Source organism: Centruroides vittatus, unplaced genomic scaffold (assembly GCF_030686945.1).
Source record: "Centruroides vittatus isolate TY-2023 unplaced genomic scaffold, ASM3068694v2 contig_3262, whole genome shotgun sequence".
Lineage (NCBI taxonomy): Eukaryota > Metazoa > Arthropoda > Arachnida > Scorpiones > Buthidae > Centruroides > Centruroides vittatus.
In genome coordinates, this window is record NW_027122093.1 from 34452 (window position 1) to 50684 (window position 16233).

Sequence of the window (16233 nt, forward strand, 5' to 3'; positions counted from 1 at the left end):
ATAAAAACATTTTAAGGAAAATGTTATTACATGTAGTGTTTTCTAGGGATATATATATATATATATATATCCCTAGATATATATATAATATATATATATATATATATATATATATAATATATATATTGAAGCGAGAGGGAAATTTAAAATTCGTAAGAATGTATCATCGATATACACTTAGGGAATTTTTTATCAATTTTTTTAGGGAAATATCGCTAATTTTATAAGTAGATTTCTATACTAATAGGGAGAAAATGAGGAAATTACCTTGAATTTTTTAAACTCTAGGGAAATTTCCTCATCTTCTATGTTTATCCATTCGACATTCGATTTTTCTTTCGAAAAATTCTGTAAAAAATCATTCACGAGACATTTCCGAGATGGTAAACAACGTTTAAAAATAACTTGAACTGAAATCGAACTTAACCCAAATAAGTATATACATAAAAATATATTTATACTAATTGAATATTAATTAAGAACAACCGAAAACTTAAATACTGACGTAAATCATTCATTTTGTAAGAGGAAAAATCTTTGTTTTCATCGAAGAATAGAAAATGGCTGTCTTTGTTGCCCAGGCGAACAGCTGGAAGCATTCTATCACCTCTACACTGCGTACGATATATACTTAACAATAAAAATCATTTTTCTCCACAAAAATCCCACCAAAAGTTAAACGAGTTTTAAAAGCTTAATTTGCATTAATTCAATTGGAATAAGTCTAGTAATTAAATCCTCCGGGAGCGATTAACCGCCGCATTAATTGTCGCGGAATGTTATCTGCCATATTGCACTCGGCGGAATGATTTACCAGGATGTGATGCGGCTAGATATATATGAGAAGCGCAGAAGCTGGAGCTCCGCTGGACCCAAAGTGGGTGAGAGGAGAACTTCATACTGTTTGTGGTTGGTACTGAAAACTGGTTAAAGAAAAAAAACATATATATATTAACAAAAGGAAGGTAGCAACTTCAGTGCTTATCATCATTGCCTGTTCAATAATCTCAAGACTTTTTATACTTTTTTATAAGCAAGATAATATATTGATTGTATGTCTACCTGACGAAAGGTGAGTGTGTCATCCTACTGGCCGACTGCCCTGTAGCCCTCTTATCCCTCTTATACGCGAATTTACTTATCTATAAGTTATCGCTTACGTTAATAATTCAAAATAATTAACATATTTTAAGCCATTTCCTCGTTTTATACAATTAGAAATGGCTTCTACTACTACTACTACACACACTTATAACGTAGCCGTGTATTAAACAGTTTTTTTACTACGCGCGGAGTATCAATATGTTTATGAATTGTGAGTTGGTATCGATCCGTGTACGATTTTTTTGCGTGTTATTAGCATATTAATGACGATTAAGAAAGTTTTTCTACGATATTAGCACGCTCCAGTTCAGATATAGTTAATGAGCTTTAAGGCAGAATTTTTTTTTATATATTTTACCCTCGTATGTGTTTCGTACTAGTAGCTGAGGCTATTAATTGTTACGTCATCATGTGTGTTTGTGTTGTACGCGTATGTGTTTGTGTGTGTAGTTACAATAAGTGAACACCTGTCATCGTGTACGGGTAGAAAACATGTTTAAATTGTCATCTTATATTTGTAGAATTTATTATGAGTGTTTTTATTATATATCTGACTCTAACAGATGTTTAGTTTCGATCTCGATTCACGCTTTTCCGGTACGTGGCTCTATTGATTCGGGTTCCCAATTTAGTCGCTGGACTAAAGAGCGAGTATATCTGTGTTGCGCTTCTTAAAAAAAAACGTAAAAAAATAGAAAGAAAGAAAAGAAATATATATATATATATTTGTCAACGATTCTTTAAATTCTAGATGATTAAATTTGTACTGAATAACAATCGGTTCTGTTATTTTTGAAGACTGTTTCTTCGTACTACGCTACATCATGCTATTTTAGGACCTCCCCTATTTCCGGTGTGTTTTTGGTTATAGAAAAGAGGCAATACCATTATTGGTGTTGCAAAAAGTAACACGGTTTGCATCTCTTAATGATAAAAAAACTTTAAACTAACTTCGAATGTTTATTTATTTTTTGTTTCCAATCTTTCTTGAGAAGAATCGATTAGCTAAACAAAAAAAAACAATCGATTTTTTTAATGTTTACACTCATTGCACAGTTATTCCTAACCGATCTGATATTTTTATGGTAGTAGCACTGCCTGGCATTTTAATAATTTTCTTCCTAATCGCTAAAAATTCCTTCCGTCTTATGCATTTTACCCGTTTATGCGATTTAATAGACCATGCAAATTTTTACTTATTTTTTTTATAATATATATTTTTTTTAATTTCTTCGGATTGATTACTCATTTACTTCCCCTCCCCCTCTTCGTCTTATTTTTTTTATTTTCTAATTTTGTAAAAATTTTAACGATAATATTACTAGTTATAATATCATTAATTCTAAAACACGAAAATCACGATTTATAAATAGTTTTGTTAGGAATTACATTGCAATTCCTAAAGTCGATTGCGTAAACATCCAATCCTGCCGTTTTCCACCCCCAGGTGGCGTTTCCAGTGTCCTTGAAAGGACAGCACGTGATGCGCAAGCGTCGGTGACGTAGATCCATCCGCACTTCCTATTGACCAATCAAACGAATGCATACGGTCGTTCTAACTGTTCTATTCGACGTGTTGCGTTCAATCTTCAATGTCAATTAATAATAATAATAATAATAATAAAATTGCAGTTATTTAATGCAGAAAGAAAATTTACGTTAAATTCCTTGATTTTATTTTATTTTTTTAAAAAATCGATTAGAAAATTTAACAGTTTCGCACATTTTGTTTTTTGAATTTTTAGCCAGTTACGCAATTGGTTCGATCGTGTCACGTGATCCGGCAATAGTTTATTACGTTTAGAAGAGAAGAAGAAAGCGAAAGCGAAGGGGGAAGGGGGGTAAATTGAAGTATTTCTAGCTTTATTTCATCGTAAAAAATAATCAAAGTGGAAAATCGGTTAGATAGACTTCTCGCTCTAATGGAGAAAGCCATCGAATGTGACTAAAGATGGCCGAGTTGGTAGTTTTAGTACTTGTAAATGTCTCGAGTTGTTATGGACGCCTTTAGAATTGTTACATCTGTGCGGAATTTGTTTCTGAAGCACGAAATTGCTCCTGTAAGACGATAGTGCCATAGACGAATGCTACAATTGGCACGTTTCTTGGGTACAAGTAGCGATTACGCTTGAATTACCTTCCCAGATAGAATCGGCTTTTGTAAAGTTCGCAAAAACAAGATATATGTGGTGTGTGTATGTGTGTATGTGTACACGAAACACATCCACGTACAGTTTAAAATATATATATATATGGAAGAGTATTAAACAGCGTGCTTACACGCCGATCAATACGGAGATGACAAAACATATTCCTGGTCCAAGATGGCCGTATCAGAATTGTAGGACGTGGAAATTAGTACAGCCTCGTCTTTCAAACTTTTGATATCGTTAATTAACAAGTTTGAAGTGGTTTCAATTGCTTAAATGTCGATCCACCCACTAAAAGATCGCGTTACTCTTATCGTAAGAACCGTACCCGATGCGGCTTGCGTGTTTGTGTGTATGTTATATATGCTAATATATATATCAGTCTACAGGAACTGTACTAGGAATATTGCCCGAGTACGGCATTAAATTGGTCTTAGATCGATCAAACCGATCGATATATAAATAGGAATCTTATCGAATTCAAACACGCTGATTACTCAAACGGAAGAAAGTTCGTTTTAAAATTCCATTTTTATCGTTAGAGGAAAGTGCATTAGTTTTTCCCCGTTAAAAATAATAATAAATTGCGTACGGGGAAAGTTTTTTTTTCAAAAAAAAGATGCATTTTTAATGGTTGTCGAATATAAATGTGGCAAGTGAGTATCGCTTTGCCAAAGGTTTTGTTTTTGGTTTTCCACTCGCTAGGCTTATCTTATCAATTTGCATTCCGTATGCCAAGAGAAGAGCGACAGAATGATTCGATGCTGGCATTATTTACGTCATTCTGTCACGTTGTAGATCTGGCTTTTATCCTTTGAAACTCCGTGGACCGCTTCTCATATTGTGACAAGGGTTGAGTCTTAACCTCTTCATCCTCTCATCTTTCTACTTCGCTCGTAAGCCATTTTGTCTTGCCATTCATCTCCCCGATCCGCCCCGAGCTATTTAATCACTGTATTTCTTGGCTACTTAGCATCGTAAACTCTAACAAAATATATATAGATATATATAGAGATAGAGAGAGAGAAAGCCCCGTGTTTTATGTTTATCGTCATATACTACCGATAACTGTTTGACCTTTAATCTTCGGTCTCTATCTACACGCCCCCTTTTGATTGTTACGAGGTCGCGCTTACGTCATTCGGCACAGTTATCTGTTTTTCTTAATTATTGCGTGTGTTTGCTGTGTTTTGTAACTGTTGTAACAACACAGCATTCGGGAATAACGAAAGATAAATTCAAAATTTCATTCTCCATACTTGGATAGTTACGTCCGTGTTACTCGGTGGTCGTTGGCGTGACGTCAGCCGTCGGCTGATCCTATTGGATGTTCGCCAAGTGTCTTGTTGTGATGTCATTAACGCTGTATAAATACACGTGTATATTTTTACACGCTGACAAAGTATAGGTGGCGTAAATTATTTTACGAAATCTCCGAAACTTAATTTTAGATTTACGAAAGGTTATCAATACGAGCGGCCGTCATTATAAAAGTATTTTCTCTTTTTGGATGATATACCTGTGTTTGGCATCTTTCCCTATTCCCCTATACGGAGTGGCACGGCAACGAGCACGTGACCGTCTTCTTTCTCAACCGTGACGTGTAATTGACGTCATATGTTTTAATTCATATCAATCCCGCATTGTCGTAAGCGATATCGCATGACCGGATTGCTTGATAATTTTATTTAAATATTAGCCCAAAAAACAAACAAATTAATGTATATCTATCTATATATATGTATTAATATATACGTATCGAAATATTTACCGATCGTTGCAGGATGCGGCGCCATTTTTGTTAATCGCGTTTAGTCGTTAATTTATCAAAGTAATTAATAAAGCATCCCTTCCTCCGTCGTGGAACGGTTGAAGTGAAAAGGAGCCTGCGTGTCTGCTTTTCACTTCCGGTCACATGACCTTAGCATATGCGGAAGTGTGTTGCAGCCAATCGACATCTAGGTCCCGAGTCATTGACCCGCTGGAAGAGAAACGCCGGTTGGCGAGCGGAGATGAAAGATAGAGCTTCTTTATTCGCTTCGGGAATGCAATTTTCAGCTTCCGAAAGCGATAGAAGGCGATCGCTTTCCATCCTCGCTCCCATTCAACCACGTTCTAATTAACTTAGTTTAAATATTTGTCAATAAAGCCGGGCTTTAAACAATGGAAGAACAAGGAACGACAAACCTGACGTTCTGGGTTCGTACACGCTAAATACATCGGTTTTTAAGTAATCAAACGCGATCAGTATGTCGCACCTTGGCCCATTTTTGTCTGTTCCCGTGTCCTTGAAATGTCTTAGGCGGTTGGGGTGTGCCAAAAATTTGTCATCCAAAATGACTCGAATCAACTGTGTCAACAACAGAACTGGCTGTAGTTCATCTATTTAAACTAAAGTGGCGTTTTATATACAATTGATATTCTACCTTTTTTCACCCTCTTATTTTTGTTTTTCTTTCTGTTGTTAAATAAAGAAAATTCCCCCTCCTCCGTTATTTTCTTCATTCCCCATTTTATCGATATAACAGTAATAATAATAAAAAGAAATTTAACGACAGTCTCCAGCTATAATTTTTTTTTCCTATAAAGTTTCTGTAACATTTGCAATATATTTTCTTCTTCTTTTTTTTCTGTAAGTAAAGAAAGAAAGAAGAGAGAAAAAAAAGCGATTTCATTCTTAGCCAACGACACATTATGGTCTGTGATTCAATCGATTAGTTAAGAGTCATAAGTCTCCATTGCTGCCAAGGGCTTTAGGAAGCATTGATTCTTGACCTAATTATACTTAACTAAATGATGTATTATCTACAGATTTAAAACGAACAAAAATGTAATTCGTTAATAGGATATCAATTAGATATCTTCCCCTCCCCCCGTAATTGATTTATTACTCTGTATATTTTCGTATGGTTTACGTAACAATGGTTTGTGTTATTAGTGTTACGTCATTCCACCCTCTTTGTCCACGCTCGCCAGGTATCCTCTTACCTCATTCTTAAAAATAACCCGCTGAAAGTGTCCTTGTGTTTGACCTCTCCGTCAAACGAAAGATTCCGTTGGATGACGCTGTTTTCGGCTCCTACTACTCAGCATTTTAACTGTTGTTTGGTATTTTGGTTTGGCATTAAGAAAATCCTAAAATAGATTAATGCGTCATCTTTACTAAGTAACTCCATCTTCTCGCGCCCCTGTAAAGCGTGCTCGACCGTAAAGCGCCGCAGCTACGTCAGAAAGCCCGGAGGGAAAGTGACAGATTATTCGGAGGAATTTTTATTTATTTATTTTTAATTAAATAATCGTCGAAACTATATATAATTTAACTATGAAAATACTCGAATTTAACAACGGGAGACGGGGGGATTAACGTTTATTCTTTAATCTATCAACTGGGTAGACGTACAGCTTATGGTTCTCCCCAAACCCCGGGATGCATCGATAAGTATTGACGTCAGTAGCGGGTGAGCATGCGCAGTTAATGGAAAAAGCAAACAAGAAGAGGCAGCTTTCCCTGCGACGAAAGTAGGACATCGATTTTGTTTGATGCTCTTTCAGCTGTCCTGAACAAGATCGAAGGCGCTCCTATGCTGCTTTCTGGTGTAAACAAAGTCACTTCCAATGCCGTGTTTTAGGGGATAGTAAATCCTTTAATGGTCGACCAGAAGAGACAGAGTATGGGCCAAAATATAATAGTCTTTCATACGCCACTGCACGCTTGGATTATCTCGAGAGAGGCTAATTTTCTAAAGTACTCTTAAATATGCACGTCTTGGCTTTTTACCCTATCTACTAAAGGATTTTAATTTTAAAACTGGGTAAATATTTTTATCCTCGTTTAAATTTAGTTCCGCATGTTAAGAAGATTTTTGTTTACTCTAGAAAAGTAATAAACGTTACGCGATGACCTGATATTCTCTTCCTATCTCTCTCCATATATATATATATGTGTGTGTGTGTGTTGTGTGTGTGTGTGTGTGTGTGGTACATAAACACATCTTTGTATAATTTTTACTTCCTTTTAACAAATTTTCTAAGATAACTAATTTAAATAGATGATTTTTGTTATTTATTCCTGTGTTTTTGTTTGCAGATAACGTTGAAAATTTCGAGGCATTCCAATTAAAATTGAGCACAACGTATATTGTAACGAAAGTATTAAAAATATTACTTAAACGTAAGCAAAAAGATCTGAAAAAAACCTGAACGAAACATCATACGATGCATGTGGAAATTCAAGTTGCTCTCAATTTTTTTATTTCTTTCCTTTACAACAAACTGCCACGAAGGAGGGTTAACCAGTTTGGAGAAGAATTAGAAAAGGCTCTGAAGCTCAAATTTCAGGGACATTGGTATCCAGAGAAGCCATATAAAGGTTCTGGGTTTCGGTGTTTGAAAACCACTCCACCTTTAGATCCTGTATTCGAAATCGCTGCCAGGGATAGTGGGATGGATCTCGTAGACATCCAAGAAAACTTACCGCAAGAACTCAGCATCTGGATAGATCCCGGCGAAGTTTCGTATAGAATGGGTGAAAAGGGTCAAGTAAAAATTCTCTACAGTGAGATGGAAGGAGTGGAAGGAGAAAGTAATGATCGGGAAATCACAAAGACATTTAACCCAGAAGCACAATGTTTCAAACCAGTCGACAGCATGGCTTGTCAGCTGGGTAACTTGAATTTGACAACCACAACAACCGCTCCTACTCCCTACAACAGTTCCCCTTCGCCCACTTACAAGTCCGGAAGTCCCGTCAATACTTTTATTCCCAAATCTTCAGCACCTTTGACCTTCACGACAGCTACCTTTGCGCAAACGAAATTTGGATCAACCAAGTTGAAGACAAATACGAAACGATGCCACAGGCTTTCCCCCACTGAATTCAATTACATCAAACAACGGGCCATCGTACAACAGCAAAACCAACAGCAACAACAGGGCCATCCTTCCACAGCAGCCGCCATGTTCGCAGCAGCGGCAGTAGCCGCTACGAATCCTCAACGACCACGATCGCTATCTCCTAATCCTCAACCGCCGCTCGATCCCAGCTTCTTGCTTTTGGCCACAGGACGACAACAACAACAACAGCAACAACAGCAGCAACAAGGAAATCAGGGCCATTTCTCTCCTCCGACCAGTCGATCTTTCGGAAACAACGGTGTTTTCGACAGTGGCTATTTGGCCGATTTCTTCACGTCAAGTGGCAATAACGGTGCCAAAAGCCAACAGGGTCAGAGATCAAACGCCGCCGCTACAAACAACAGACTTTCGTTATTCTTCGACAAACAATTTGCTACTGGTAACGCTACCAACACCGCTAACGGGTTGAGCATCGGAGATACAGCAGCTCGGGTATTCGGCGTCGACGGTGTCAACTTCAATCTGAACGTTGTGTCGTATCCCAATCAGTATCAACACCTGTTAATGGCCAACTAAAAAATTCAATTTAAAAAAAGCGGATGCCAACCATCCCACCAACACTCTTTCACTATCTCGTTGGAAGTGTTCTAGTTTGTCAGTATCTTTAACAAAAAAAATAAACCAAAAACCAACTAGCTTGTGATAAAATAAGTAGTTTAAACCTTAGGGGTTTGAAATTGAGTCAGGGTTTTCATTGTTGTTCCAGTACAAAGCTTTATCTTATATCTACATAATTGTACAGTGTACTGAATAGAGACAAAGGAGGGGAAGACGAATGGGGGCGATGCCAAATTTTTTTGTACCCAGCCCACAGTTTGAGAGCCATTTAAAAAAAAGGCTTTTTAAGGAAAGGAATCTTCAAGAAGAATCGAGGATGTTTCAGGAGTTGTCCATTTTTACAGTAAATTAAAGCAAGAAGAATCCTTTCCTTATCTTCCCCTTCTGTTAAGGATTAACAACTTAAAAAAAAGATTATGGAATCTTTATCATGTTCCAACATGTTGTGTCCTCCATGGATATAAGATGCGACTGTTGTTACTATTGAATTTAGTGTCGGGTATATTTTCTTACTACCAAAACCAATCGTCATTGTCTGTATGCTAGTAAAAAAAAACAAAAAATACATTAAATGTGTGTATGTGTGTGTGTGTGTGGATGTCAAATCATCAGATGCAAACTATATTTATTCTTTCTAATAATAATAATAATAATTAAAAAATAATAATAATAATTAATAAAAATAATAATTATTATTATGAATTAATGATGGTCGTGTGGATGATCAAAGAATTTAGAAATTAAAAAGAGGGACTATTTTGTCCATAAGGATAGTGAAGTATCATCCAAAAAGGCTTTTATCTTTTGTACTTGGACAAGTGTCGCTATTTCCCTTACTTTTATATCACGGTACGTATAAAAAAATATTAAAAAAAAGAGAAAAATATATAAAAAAAAAGAAAAAATGCCAGTCAAGTTGCTGTAAGCCAGAGAGTGTACATATATTATATATATATATATGTATATATGTATGTTATATATATATATTATTATATTATATAACCTATACTATATATAATATATATATATCATGTATGTATGTAATAAAATATATATAAATAATTAATAATAATAAAAAGAGATACAAGCACAGATGGAACTTGCTGGTTAAAGTTATTATACTCTCCTGTTAGTCATTGTGTGCGGTGTTGTTCTTGTTATTTCAGCCCAAAGGCGACATGCACTTAGGCATATGTTTTCATACCTTGTTATATTTTTAAGTTTGTAATAAACGTTTGAGCATTATTTCTAAAGGGTGATGTTGTCTATTTTTTTTTAAAAAAAAATTATTATTATTATTTTTTTATTTCCGTTTTTCTAAATATGAAAGTATTGCCATCAGTTTGGTTAACACTTCCATTTATTATTGTTATTATTATTTTTTTAAAAATAATTTACATTTTTTTATCTTTAAATTTTTATAAAAATTTAATTAATTAATATCAAACTGAAGACAATACATTAATTAATTAATATATATACATTATATATATATAATGGTTGGAATTTTAAAATTTTATAAAATATTAAAAATATATATATATATATTATAATAATAATGATTTTTAGTTAAATTTTTTGTGAATTTTTGAGATATTTTTTTAATAAAAATCATGTTAATCAAGATAATATAATATATTTTTAAAATCCGTTTTAACTTATAAATGTTTATATATATATATATATATGGGTCTATATATATATAAATTATTTAAAATAATAATAAAAAAAGAAATATATTATCCAGTTTAGTATATACTAAATTGGAAGAAAAGAAAAAAAAAATTTATGTTCTGTAATGAAATTTTTAAAATTTTATAAAATATTTTACTGTTGAATTTTAGAATTTTTTTTTAAATATATTATCTATATATATATATATATATATATATATTTTAAAATATTATATATATATATATATTAATATATAGATATATAAATTAATTCGGAAGATAGTTAACAACAAAAAAAAAAAATCTATATTTATATTTATAAAAGTGTGTAGATGTACTTTATAATTGGATAATATAACGCTTTCGATTGTAACGAAAATAAATTTTCTTAAGTAATAGTTTAGTAAAAATGAACATTAATTGGAGTGATTGGATTTCTAAATGATTATATTTCCTTCATTAATCAAGTCGAAAACGTGTTTAATACATTATTTTTGCGTTTAAATGAATAATTTATTAATTTATACAATGTATAAAATTATTTATAGTTTAAGCGATTTATTCTCGAATTGTATTTAAATTTAACACGCGATTTAATTTTTTTTAAAACTATAAATTATAAAATTTTTAAGTTCATACCTATCGATTTACCTTATAAAAAAAATATATATATATTAAAAAAAATGAAAAATAAAATTGAGCGAAGTTTGCGTTAGTGCTGCTACAGTAACAATTTCTTTTTTAAAAAAAAAATTTTAATTAATTTATTTTTCTTAAATTATTTTATGAATAATAAAAATAGATATACTTTTATTCATATTTAAATTTAAAAAAAGAAAAAAAAAATGAGAGCAAACATTAATGTATTCCTTTCAATAGAGATCAGACTTTTGTATTGTCGATTCTTCAGTAACGTCTTGGCGTGTACAATCGATATAATACTCCTACACAATACCAGAAGTGAGTGATCGATAGTGAAAAACCTTTCCAAGGATAATCAAGTGAATGAAAGCTAAGAAAACTATCCTAATTCGATTTTAAGTGGTGGTACGTTGCCTGGTGTTGTGAGTCGATTTTTTCTCCCTCTATCCCTTATACAAGTGATCGAAAAAATTACAGTTTACGCCAATTCGAATCTATGGTAAAATTTATAATTTTGTCACACACACAGATAAAAAAAGAAGAACTTTATTGTTATAATATATTGTTAGAAACTCGAAGAATGATTCGATGGTATCTAATCTAATGCAGATCTACTCCCGATGCTCTCCGGAAAATATACAAAATTGTAAATGGAAAAGTAAACGATTTACTCGTTAAAAAATTAGTTTTATTTATTTTTTTTCTAATTAGAAGTTTAAATATGTAATTTTTTTATTTAAAAAAAAATCGTTTTAGAATGGAACTATGTAGGTATTTTTCGATAAGGTTCATATTCAATTAGTGTAACTTAAGAGGGATGATAATGATTACAATATTGCGCATTATAGCCATAGATAAGTTTTCATTCAGTTTTATATAATCAAAACGAGTTACCTAGGCAACCATTGCCAATTTGGTCAATTGGTCTTATCAAGATCATCTCTCGAAGGAGACTCGATTCAAAAACATTACCAGAAATTCAATTTTATCAAGACGTCCATTTTTGTTTAATTTTATATATGTATATGTGTGTGTGTGTGTGTAATTTTTCAAGAAGGATTATCCTTATTTAATAATAAGAATTGCTCCTTTCTAATTCGTATTCTCTGCGAACTGCAGTTGATTTGATTAACAATGATTACCCCTCTTTAGTCAGGTGTCTCTCTCTCTCTCTCTCTCTCTCTCTTCTCTCTCTTTTTTTCTTAAATCGTTGGACTAGAAAGTTAGAGTGTTCGAAGGATTTAGTAGGAATTTTATGAATTAAAAAATTATTTCCTACTTTACTACTAAACGGAAGCTTACCTCGAAACTTATATTATCCTCTAAAGTAGTTTTTGTGCCATAAAATTGTCTCCGTATCGTAACATAAAGGTTATCGTCATTATCGTAATGCTTAACATCTTAAAAATGGTGTTATCTCGGATATATTATTAGTTTAAGCAATATTAAAGCTCGAGATTAACTTTTAAAGCACATAAGCATTAAATAATTGAAAGATTTTAACAGAAAATTAATAAATTTTATTTTATTTTTTTTTATTTGCAGAATTTTATGTTGAATATAATTTTTCTCTTCTCCTCCTTTTCTTACGAAAATAAATTTACGTACGAATAAATTTTATTTGTAAATAAAAAAAAAGAAGAAGAAAAAAAAATTATTTTTACAACAAGAAAATGATTTTAAAAAAACATTTTGTGAAAAATATATTTATTTTTCTCTAAATTTTTGTATATTTAATTTAATTTTTCAAGTCTAAATTTTATAGAAATTTGTCAACAGATTGATTAGGAGTTCAAAAAAATTATGAATAAACGAAATTCTGAATACAATAAAAACAATTGTTATTATTTATTACGAATTGAATATTGAAAAATTTTATTTATATATATTTTTAAAGTTTATAACAATAAAACATTTTTTATGTTTGTAGTATATATATATATAAATACGTTTTATAAAATTTTAAACAATATTGCAATATAGCGCCTAGAATGCAGTCTTTTCCTTCTATACTTCCGTTTTGCAGTGAAGTATCCCTCAGGGACTTTTAAGTGTAAATTCTATTTTTTGACCCTTTTACATCGCAAGAGAAGTAAAAAAATAAATAAATAAATAAAATAAACAAATAAAATATACAAGTCAGCAGAAATAACATTAAATTAAAATATAATTTTATTTTATTTTTTCAACAGAATTATTTTTAAACAAATTAAACAATTATAGTTTAAATTTAAAAAAAACGGGGGGGGGGAGAGAAAAAGAATTAATGAAAACCACGTAATTATTCATAATTAGTTAAACGATAAGAGTTTATTTAATAATTAGATTATTTTGAAATATTATATAAATTTTATAATCATTTATAGAAGAGAACGGTGTAAAAAATGGAGAAACTCATCTATTTTTGATCAATTTATATTAGTTTTCAAAGCATATTTCCTTATCGTTAAAGCTAAAACATGGTATTTTTCTTCTTTTATCTTGGTTATATCTATAAGGTTAAAGGTGAATCTCTTTTTTTAAAATGTACTCGGATCACAAATCGATACATCGGTTTGTTAAATGAATGTTATATTTTATAAATTCTTTAAAATAAAATTTAAAGATGTTAATAGAATCTTGTTGACAGCTTCTTAATGATATCTATGAAAGATATGTGGGCGTAGAAGTCTGGAAATTTCCCAAGATTTAAAATATAATTTAGAAGAGACGTTAACATTTTTACCAAAGTATTTATTTTAGATTAACTAAAATATGTGATTAAAATATCTACAGGCTACGTGTTCCTGTAAGTTACATTATCTATTTTAATTATTTAATTAAACTAGATAGCCATGAGTGTGCCAAGTTTAGTTAATTTTAATAGGTAGAATCTATTAATTACATCACATCTCACTAAGCTTGATTAATATTTATTTAAATGGCAAACGGACCGATCGAATAAAAGTATAAGCGCTTTATCAAACGAGAAAGCTTTGTGTATATATATATGTGTGTGTGTATGTATATTTTATAGAAGTGCCTGAAAAATTTAATACCCGTAAGATAAACGAAAAAATCGAAATTTAGTTCTCCATTCTTCAACAACATATTAATTTCTGTTGACCCAGTTTATTTTTTAGTGGATCAAGGTGGTCAAAGGTAGCATAAAAACCATTTAAAGTTGCCAAAATTTAACGGAGGAGCCTTCTAAGGGATGCAGATTTTACAAACGAGCTCGGAAAATTTCTTGTTTCTTTTCTTTTTTTCCTTTCTTTCTTTACCTGATACTCTTAGATAGAAGTCTTCTTTACTCCAAAAAAAAGTTTCCTTTGCTGTATATTATATTTTTATTAGATGATAGTAGTTAGTAAGAGTATTTAACAATACCCTCTTCCCTAAATCAGGCAGAAGCAATGAGATTTTTAGTGACCTTGTTCTGTAACCTACAAACGAAGTCTGCAAAGAAAGGCTGAGCTTTCTAGCATTCAGCTCGAGGCTGGAACATTTCCAATTTTCCTTCCGCAGCCGGTCGATTCCATTTATCGAGCAAAACTGGGGGTGATAGGGAGTAACAAAGAGTATAATAATTTATAAACACCACCTCAAAATCCATATTTCATATTTTTAATTTACGACCAGTATCCAGGCATTTGTCAGTTATCTCCTTCATAAATACTTAAATAAATATATTTAATATTTACTTAAAACTCTTCCATTTTTCTCCTTCTCTCTTAACCTTATCTATTATATAGGCCACGCTCCAAAGGAGATCTCTAATATAACTTGTCTCTCGCTAGGTGTATTATTTAATAAACAATCTATTATTATCGTCATTTTTGTTACGTATGTTATCTCTTTTCCCTTTTAGATCTTAGCAAACTTACCGGTTGATAAAGGGGGAAAATAAGGAAAAAAAATCTAATTTAAGTCTAGATTGAGAAGATGTGATTAATGAGAAGTGACACGCTACCCCCTAAACGTTTACCGCCATCTGCCGCCAGTTCACTAAACTACATTTATTTTATTTTATTTTATTTGTTTTTTTTTAAATCGAATTTTCGGTAATGTTGACGAAAGTAGGGTAAATCGTTTTACATCTTCTTTATGGCCGAAATTTTTCTTATTTTTTAAACAATTTTATAAAAATAAATTCGATAGTTTAAAGACGAAGAGAGGGGGAGGGAAATTAAGTATTAAAAATATCCGTTGTTGTCGTGGTTACCGGATGAATGAAGTATGGAGCAACATAAGAAAAGCAGAAGAAGGAAAAAAAAGACAGCTTCCAGTCACGTGATGTTTCTCCTCGGCGACCGTGACCTTTAACCTTTCCGGTAACAACAGCTCCGCTCGCTACCGATCGATGGCGCGCGTGACCGAGGGGGCTCTGCTGTGGCGCAGATACCGTACGCAGCGCCCCTATGCGCGTTACTAGCGCCTCCTTCGTGTGGTGTAATTTCCACCTCGGTTCCTTTCCTATTCAATTAAAGTCGATTTCTTCTCGACCCAGTGGTACAGATTTATTTCCCAAATAATATCGATTATCAAAAGTGAACGAAAGTGAAATTATGTTTAAAATCTTTATTTTATTTTTTTAAATATACTTTAATGGGTACGAGAGAAAAAAATTTAAGGAAATAAAGTATGGTTTTCTAAATACAGATACAAAGTTTTTATCCGTTGTTAGATGAAAACAATTGATTTTGACGTAAAAAATAAATTTTTTTTTTCCTTTATTTAATTAATATTTTTACTCTTTTAATGATGATTATCCTATTTTATTTCAAATGCTATTTTTTTTTTTTCCTGTAATGGATTAATATTTAACAATAATCATAAACACGTCATTATAACTTTATGCGTCATTTAACTGCACGCTAAATCTGAAAATTTTTCGCTAATGATTCCCTACCAAAACTTATATTTATACACACGAAATTTTTTCTTTAAAGAAAAGAACACACACACATATATATATATATATATATATTAAAATAAGAAATTTAGTCTTAATTTTAAAACAGTTTATTATTATTATTATTATTATTTTAATATATATATTTTTGTACGATTCACTTTTGATAATAGAAGGAAACATTATCTTTTCGAGACATAAATAACTTTTGCATCCAATAAAATCATTTATCTTCATCTCGGAAGCATTATTGAAAGGATAAATCAATCAATAGATAAATAAGAGAAGCGTACTGTAA

The 16233-nt window shown here is 31.8% G+C and overlaps 1 protein-coding gene across 2 annotated transcripts; it reads left to right on the forward strand.

Moving 5' to 3' along the window:
* The first annotated feature begins 851 nt into the window (after positions 1-851).
* LOC136973677 (protein Tob1-like) lies at positions 852-9306 on the forward strand. 2 transcript variants are annotated; one of them, XM_067268418.1, is made up of 2 exons: positions 852-1072; positions 7342-9306. In XM_067268418.1, exon 2 carries the CDS (start codon positions 7470-7472, stop codon positions 8682-8684), a length of 1215 nt encoding a protein of 404 aa, XP_067124519.1. In that variant the 5' UTR covers positions 852-1072; positions 7342-7469; the 3' UTR covers positions 8685-9306. The 2 variants fall into 2 exon arrangements, with proteins under 2 accessions (XP_067124519.1, XP_067124520.1); XM_067268419.1 differs by lacking the exon at positions 852-1072 and adding an exon at positions 6731-7066.
* The last annotated feature ends 6927 nt before the right edge of the window (positions 9307-16233 follow it).

Excerpts from the sequence above, each read along its gene's own strand:
- LOC136973677 (XM_067268418.1), top strand. The coding sequence starts at position 7,470 with ATGCATGTGGAAATTCAAGTTGCTCTCAATTTTTTTATTTCTTTCCTT.